Source organism: Vicia villosa, unplaced genomic scaffold (assembly GCF_029867415.1).
Source record: "Vicia villosa cultivar HV-30 ecotype Madison, WI unplaced genomic scaffold, Vvil1.0 ctg.000244F_1_1_5, whole genome shotgun sequence".
NCBI classification, from domain to species: Eukaryota; Viridiplantae; Streptophyta; class Magnoliopsida; order Fabales; family Fabaceae; genus Vicia; species Vicia villosa.
In genome coordinates, this window is record NW_026705098.1 from 166,953 (window position 1) to 175,528 (window position 8,576).

At 28.4% G+C, this 8,576-nt stretch overlaps 1 protein-coding gene across 1 annotated transcript; it reads left to right on the plus strand.

Annotated features, from left to right (window-relative positions):
- Positions 1-7,359: 7,359 nt before the first annotated feature.
- LOC131625858 (ethylene-response factor C3-like) lies at positions 7,360-8,313 on the plus strand. Its single transcript, XM_058896688.1, has one exon. The coding sequence runs from the start codon at positions 7,525-7,527 to the stop codon at positions 8,137-8,139; it is 615 nt and encodes a 204-aa protein (XP_058752671.1). The 5' UTR covers positions 7,360-7,524; the 3' UTR covers positions 8,140-8,313.
- Positions 8,314-8,576: the final 263 nt, after the last annotated feature.

Genomic DNA, 8,576 nt, shown 5'->3' on the forward strand with positions numbered 1-8,576 from the left:
CAACCGTTTTTGGTGAAAACCGGTCGAAGGGTGTCTTCCAACCCATAGTTGGGAAGCTTCTGCCTCTGCCTCATCCCTCTGGTCCTCACTGAAACAAATCTGCCCGTAACGGAACCGTCTCTATCCCTGGTCCTCATAGAAACAAATAGATGAAGCATAAAAAATTAGTTAAAAAATGAACTACAGAAAAATCTGAAATTTCTGGTATTTTTTCAAAAAAAATTGAACTACCACAAATTTCAAAATTCCTGGTAAAAATGCCTAAAAAAGTACCAGAAAATTTCGAAATTTCCGGTAAGAAATACCGAAATTCCTAAATTTTCGTGAATTTTTATCGAAAATTATGCATAATAACCGGAAATTCTTACTATTTCGTGAAATTTTTGGTAATCGCCTCAAAATTTCCGATATTGCCTATGGAATTTAAAATTTTCGATAATCTCCTATAAATTTTATGAAATGGTGAAATTTTTTTATTTAGCTATTTTGGTCTTTTCATACAGTTTGTGGGTGTCAGATATAACAGTGGGGGTGGCAAGTTAATTTCTCGCCATTTAGCCATTGTGCCTTTATTTTACTGCCCACTATTATTATCACTATATATAAGATAAGATTATGAATGAAAAAGATGTTATTTTGATTTTATTAGATTTATTTTTAAAACAAATAAAATTCATTTCATTTCTTTCATGCCTTAAAAAAAAGAGAGAAATACATTTGTTATATACTATTTTAATTAAATCTCAATCATCCAAGAGTCATAATTTTAGAGTTCTAAGAATATTCTAAAAAAAAATACAACAATATTTATTAATATATCAAAATTTGTAATTACTATTGTATTTTTTAAACTATTCTTAATAATTTAAAAACAAGGACGCTCGTATGGGTGAGATTTAACTAAAATAATATATAACAACTGTATTCCCCCCCTTTTATAATGCAGAAAGAAAAAAAATAAAGTTTACGTTTTTTTATTATTTTTTTAGAAATTTAATAAAAACCTTAAAACTAATAAAATAATAAAAGTTAATTAAGAAAATGAACTTCATTTTCATTTCATTGATGTCTTACAAAAGGGAGAAATACATTCCATATACTATTTTATTTGAGATTCAATCATTCAAGTGTTTTATTCTTAATGTACTAAGAATAAAAAACACAATAATAATTACTAATATATCAAAACAATACAACACCACACTTGAAAGGTTAAAGCACCTATGGAAACAATCTCCCATGCGGGGGAAGAAGGTGGGGGATAGAGAAGTTATGGGGGAATCACATAGAGATGCGAGAAGACACTATTATAAAAAAGATATTTAACAATGGTTGAAAAAGATATATAATCACGCAGGTTCTGGGGTTGTCATGTAGAGTGTTGTTGTAAATGTGTTACTTACAATCACAGTCTTCAAACCATTGTAGTATACTGGAAAGCGTGCATGATATTATAACAGTTAGTTAACTCAACCGTTGTGATAGACCTAAAGGTTCAAAGTTCTATTCTCAACAGCGACATTTTAGAACATAAATTATAATTTATTACGGTTACATTAGATAAATGTTGTGGAAAGTACACATAGTTTATTAAATACTATGTAGATTACTATGAAGATATCGATGTAATGAAGGAATCAAATCATTGAATCACATTCTATATTTTAAAGAGCGTGAAATGAATGATGAGACGTACACATGCAATTCGAAAAACATTGATTGATATAAGTTGGTTTTCAAATACAACTTAATTTTTCATATTATAAGTTTCTATGTCAATTTAAATGAATGTATTTTGAGTGAAAGATTAATGAAACAAATAATCTACATACCATATAATAAACTATATTTCATCTACCGGCAACCTGACTAAGAATTTAAAGAACAAAACATTGATAAGTCACAAGAATCCTATTTCTTGTGACTTAGCAATGTTTTATTCTTTATTTGAGAATATTTGTCAACAACAACAACATACAAGAACACAACAAATACATGCAACAAAATAAGAAAACGTATATTTTAGAAACAAAACACTAACATCTTACAACATCACAAGATATATTAAATTGTTTCAAGAATGCACCTTTTATTGAAAATAATCGTGGAACTGTAACAAATTATGAAGTTCATCTAGTTTGTGATGCTATGAAAAAGAAATACATGGTGGATGGAGTTTCCAAAATAACTTCAAACTTCTTGTATTTTTTCCATAGCAGCGCAAACCATATGTACCATAGCAAAAATATGCACTTTGTTAAGGTGGTGAAGACGAATCTAAAAAATAGTTTGTCAGCAACAACAAGTAACAACAAAACATGTAAAACCGAAGTAAATAATACGAAAATCATGTCAACAAACATTTATGTACATTTATCAAAAACAACATACAATAAAAACCATAAACTAACTAACAAGAAAAAAATCATATGAAAATTATGTGAAACATAACAACAACATACACGAAAATGAGAGAATAAGGAAGAAGAAGAATACCTTCATGTACGAAGAATAATATTGACGACTATACTGTAGAATAGGAAAACTAATGGGGAAGAAGAGAAAAAATAGGTGCTAGGGTTTTGTTGTGAAAGATACGGCGATACTGTTAAGAAGCGAAAGTTAATTCGCTTATATATGGATGAACAATTTCACAACAGTTGTCATTACCATATATATATATATATATATATATATATATGTGTGTGTGTGTGTGTGTGTGTCAATGTTTGAACAAAATAACCGTAGTGATATCCCTTTTATTTTTATTTTTTAAATAAATAAAAAGGAAAAGGCGCGCCTTAACGTTAAAGAAATACAATATTTAAGGGTGTTGAGTTTCAAACCCATGAAAAATTTCATGTATCACCACGGTGAATTCAACAACCGTTATTATATTCTAATAATTTTTAATTAAAAAAAATGTTAGCGTCTGAGTTTAAAAATGTCATCCGGTGTTTGAAAGAATTATATGACTTGAACATTATTGTTTACGCGTTTTATAGTAGTGAGAGGAGAAAGAAATTTAAAGGATTCTTAATATAATCTTGAAAGAATTTCCTTGTGTAGTAGAGCACTTTGCAGCTAAATCTTCCTTTATTAATTCTCTTTAAAATAGGAGAACAGATAAAGTAATTGATTTAATGTTGAATGATTTGTGATTTCTTATACAAGTAACAAAACTTTAGACTTTTCTAAATCAGGAGAGGGCTTAGAAAATTTTAAAAAAAAACGATGTTAATAGCTATTTATGTAAATAAAAAAACGCAAATTTCATATGATTAATCAATCAACTTGTACTAAAGTTCCTCCATTAGGGTTTCGTGGAATCTTCTTTTATACATATATTATTACAACAAGATTGAGCAAGGGTATACGAGTCAAACCTCAAAGAAAGTCTCACCAAACCCTTATTGAAGCTGAAAGGAGTAGCAAATATATATTTTGTCTCGTGTATATGAATACAGTTTCAAATCAAGTATTATTATTAAAATAAAAGGAAAATAATTTAAAGTGCTAAAATAGTATGCATAGTTCAATGAAATAAATTTAAAGTGCTAGAAATAGTATGCGCTATTCAATTAGACAAATTTAAAATTAAACATATCATTTTCAAAAAAATTATATATAATTCTGATCAGTGAAGTGACATTTTAAATTATATCAATTTATTTATATGTGAAAGTTTGAAAAATTATTTTCTTTTATCAATTATTCTTTTACGTGAAATTGAAATATATTTTTAATAGAATATATCAAGTGAATGAGGGGTGCCATGTATCCTAGACGGCTAGACACCACTCACTTATTAATATTGATTCACCTTAATAAACGAAAGAAAAAATATTTTTGTAAGCCATAATTCTATAACAAATAAAATATTTTCTTATAAGTTAATTTCATAAATTATAAATTATTTTATCTATCAAATTAATTGATTAACCTATTTTTCATATTTTTATTTAAAGCAAAATATTCATTTTTATCATTTAATTATACTCTTAGATTTAAATTGGTCTTTTAAAATTTTTTTTTGTCACTCTGATCCTTTAGCTTTTAAAATGTTTTATTTTAGCCATTTTTATCAAATTAACGACAGGAAAAAATTGAAATCGGTCGTTAAATCTGTCTCTAATTAGACAAAAAAGACTAAAATAAAATATTTTAAAAGTTAACGGATCAAAGTGACAAAAAAAATTAAAGGATCAATCTGAACCTAAAAGTTTAGTTAAGGGTAGGGGTAGGAGTATGTCAGACCGACTAACAGAAGCCCACGGTCTAGCCTACACAGGCCCAGGTCAAACCAGACTTTTTTTTTATAATAAAAAAAGCCTAATTTTTTTATACGCCTATTTAGTTAAAAATGTTAGGCCACCTGCCATATAAAAAGTCTTTTAAACCTATCAGACCGATCTATTTAAATAAATAAGAATAAATATATTATTATTATTATTATATTTTATTTATACTTTAAAATAAAATACAAAAATAAAACTTAGTTATCTTAAAGAAGATTTGAAGATAAGTTGAAAAAGCTTATGAACAATATCTCTAATTGTTTTCACGAGTTATTTTAAATAAATATTATCGCAAAGCTTATATTAATAGGTAAACCAAAATAAATAAATACAAATAAGCATTTAGCCTCATTGATATTTTAATTTGTTAGTCTATTTAAACATTAGTTGAATTACTTATTTATAAATATTCAAATTAAATAAGCTTTTATGTAGGTTAATAGGTCAAACAGATATTCGAAAAGGTTAGACTCAGGCCTAAAAATGCTAAAAATAAGTCTATGATAGCCCACAGACCAAATTTAAACTTTGTACGTAATTTTTAGAAGATCAAGCTCAAGCTCGACAAAATCTAACTCAGCCCAACATATTTTCACCTTTAATTAAGGGGACCAAAATAGTTATTTTACCTTTATTTTATTTACTTTATTTTATTTACTTTATTTCATTCATATACAAATTTTTAAGGATTTAATAACTCAAATCTCTATACACCAAACAAAACCCCAATAATGAATAAATTTACAACCGAGAAGTCTCTTAACTTAATTGTTTACCAAAAAAAAAATCACTATTAAAATCGTCCATCATTGATTAACTTTCAAACGCGAGAACAACTCCATATTTTTTTTATGAGATAGTCTTTTTTTTAAGTAAATCATTCAATCACTTTTGCAACTTATTTCATTATTGTGTATTTACATATATGAGGTTTTTTTTAAGCAAGATATATTAATAGAGAACAAAGGATTCTCAACTCCGATACAAAAAAGTCCGAAACCAAAGTTTAGCAACAAAAAAAAAAAAAGATTAAACTCCAATTAAAACTTAACATAAATATAAAAGCGGATTTTTATTAAACTCATAAAAATTATAAATTAGATGTATAATTTTTTCGTTGAAAGACCATCTCCAAACCGTTACCTTTATATTTCAAATCACGTCCCAAACGTTCCAAACATCACCCCTAAAAATAATACCGTTTCGTAAAATCCAAAAAATTCAACAAATAACCAATCAAATTACTCCCTCCTTGCTCTCCCTAACCCTTTTGCGCCTATAAAAATTGGTCCAACTCAATAAACTCTCTTTGATACAACTAGATAAAATTTCACCCTTTCCAATTCAGTCAGCAATATCCCTCCAAATATGAGGTATTGATTATCGAAGAATTTAGCAACTGTATTCATATTGTTCCAATGGTGCCAAACTATGTAGATAATTTTACAAAAACTTTAAAAAATAATATTAGAATATGGATGGTAAAAAAAATTATTACTAAATTTTTTAGTTAATTTTGATTCATAAGAATCATAACTGTATTAATTTCATATAGGAGGTTAGTAGTACTACGAGTGGAAATAGACCATAAACTAACTAAACACAAACCTACCATCTAATCTACATAATAGATCTTATCAAACATTTATTGAAAAAATTTAAGTCTTTTATAAGTCTATTTTGTATAAAAGGCTATATCACTTATATAAAAAAGAAATTTACACCTATCATACTAGTCTATTTAACTAAATATAATTCTTTTTTATAAATATTATTATATCATATTTTTTATTTTGAAGTAAAATACAATAATAAAACTTTGTTATTTAAAAGAACTCATAATTATAAAATATAAGTTGAAAATATCTTATAAATAATATTATAAATTATTCTAAACAAATAATTTTATAAAGTTTATATTATGGCTCTGGCATTAGAGACCTCTTTAGGTTTCTCACGTGAGCGATATTACTATTCTGATGGGTTTTTGTTTTTTTTTTCTTTTTTTAAATATGTATTAAGAATTATTAATCTTAAAAAAATAAAAACTTCCGCACAATAATAATGAATAGAATATATTTTTTTATGAATAGTAAACATAAATAGTGGATTTTTTAATGAGGTTTAAAATCCTCGCAATTTTTTAATAAATACATATAAAAAGAAATCTCTCATGTGAAAAATCTATGAAAGTCATGCCGGTTATTAAGTAAACTTATTAAATACAAACTAAAATTTTAGTTGAATTTTTTATTTTTATATGTGGATATGAAATAGATTCTTAAGTAAATTAAATAAATTTTCAAACAACTCAGTCTCATGTCTAAAAAACCACTTGTAGCATGCTACTATACTTATACTTAAATGCTTAGCATATCAGATTTAGACCTAGATTTGGTGAAATCTAACTAGCTCAGACCAATTCCTATTCCTAATCCAAATAATTTGAACTTAATCATAGTAAATGTACCAGTGCAGCTAGGATGGCAAACCGAAATGTTCGTTCTGTTTAGGTTCGCATCGTAAAAGCACGCAAAATAAATAGGACGGAGCAGATATAGTTGAGGATGTAGATTTAAAATACAGGTCCTCTCCACAAAAAAGTGAGGGCGGAACGGAGAAAGTCCGCAAACACTACACCTTTTAAGTCTAAAAACACAAAAATTTATGTAAATAACTATGCCCGCAAAAATCCGCAAAAAAAACGTTGCGGGGCAGAACGGACACATTAGAGGATGAAGCCTAAATCGTTGACCCGTCCTGCACTAAAATGCGGGTAAAATGAACATATCAAACGGGTCAGGCCGGTTTGCCACCCTTAATTAGAGCATTATCGACTTAATTAAATATTACTTTATTAACTCATAATATCTCTCTAATTTATCTGTAATGAATGAAATTCGAATTTTTAAATTATACTATATATTTATTTATCTTAGCATGTATTCATTTTAAAGCCGAAAAATAAAAATCAAAGAAAGTGTGGGGATTACGTAACCAGAAATCCTTGGCTGGTAGTAAATACCATGAATGTAGAACATATACCCATTTAGCTTACATCTTCCCACGCTCTCTTAACCTATTGGCTCCATCACTGACTTTTACCATTTTATAGTGTCCCCAAATTACTTATATATAAGCATGCTACTGAGGTTTCTTATTTTCACTCTATAAGAAACAGAGCAACTCTGTTTTTCTCTTTTCTCTTCACATTCCCACACTCAAAATGGCTTATTCCTCCAATTTCTTTTCACAAGACCATTCACTCACTTTGAATCCAAAAACCCACCACGAGTTTCTCCCCTTCAACGAAAACGACCCCGAAGAGATGCTTCTATACGGCATGATAACATCATCATCATCATCATCATCATCATCATCATCATCTTCACAACAACAACAACAAAAACTAACCACTAGTAACAAAGAGAAAACCACCAAGTCCTACCGCGGCGTTCGACGGAGACCGTGGGGGAAATTCGCGGCGGAGATACGAGACTCAACTCGGCATGGCATAAGGGTTTGGCTTGGAACATTCGACAGTGCTGAAGCGGCGGCACTGGCTTATGATCAAGCTGCTTTTGCAATGAGAGGTTCAGCTGCAATACTGAATTTTCCGGTTGAGAAGGTGAGGGAGTCGCTTAGGGATATGAATTATGTGGTGTCTGAGGATGATGAGTGTTCGCCTGTTGTTGCTTTGAAGAGGAAGCATTCGATGAGACGGAAAATGGATGAGAAGAAGAAGAAACATGAGAGAGATGTTGTTGGGATAGATAATTTGGTCGTGTTTGAAGATCTTGGTGCTGAATATTTGGAACAGTTGTTGATGTCTTATTGTTGATGTTTTTTGACGATTAAGATTAGAAGTATTTGGTGCATTGATATGATGGGAAAATGTGTAGTTTGTATTTGTTAATTAAGTTATATTTTTAATCTTTATTTGTATACAAGTGTTTATTGAATCTTTATAGCTTCGATTAAAAATTAATTACTTGAATGAACCAAGTTTGAATTTAGAGTTAAAAGGTAGTGCACTGTCAGTGTAAAATAATTTTACACTATCTTCCAATAGAAAATCATAAAGGTGCCATGTCATTAAATTTTTTTTAAATAAAAATATGGTTTAATTGGATACATGGGTGGTGATTGGTTGCCAGTGTAACAATATTTTACACTGTCAGTGCATCACCCCTTTTCTCTTGAATTTAACTACTTTTAGTTAAATTTACTTATATTATAGAGAAATTTAAAAACAAATTAAGACGTAAAAATAATATT

Bases quoted from the DNA above. Each gene is read 5' to 3' on its own strand.
- LOC131625858 (XM_058896688.1), top strand. From the start codon at position 7,525: ATGGCTTATTCCTCCAATTTCTTTTCACAAGACCATTCACTCACTTTG.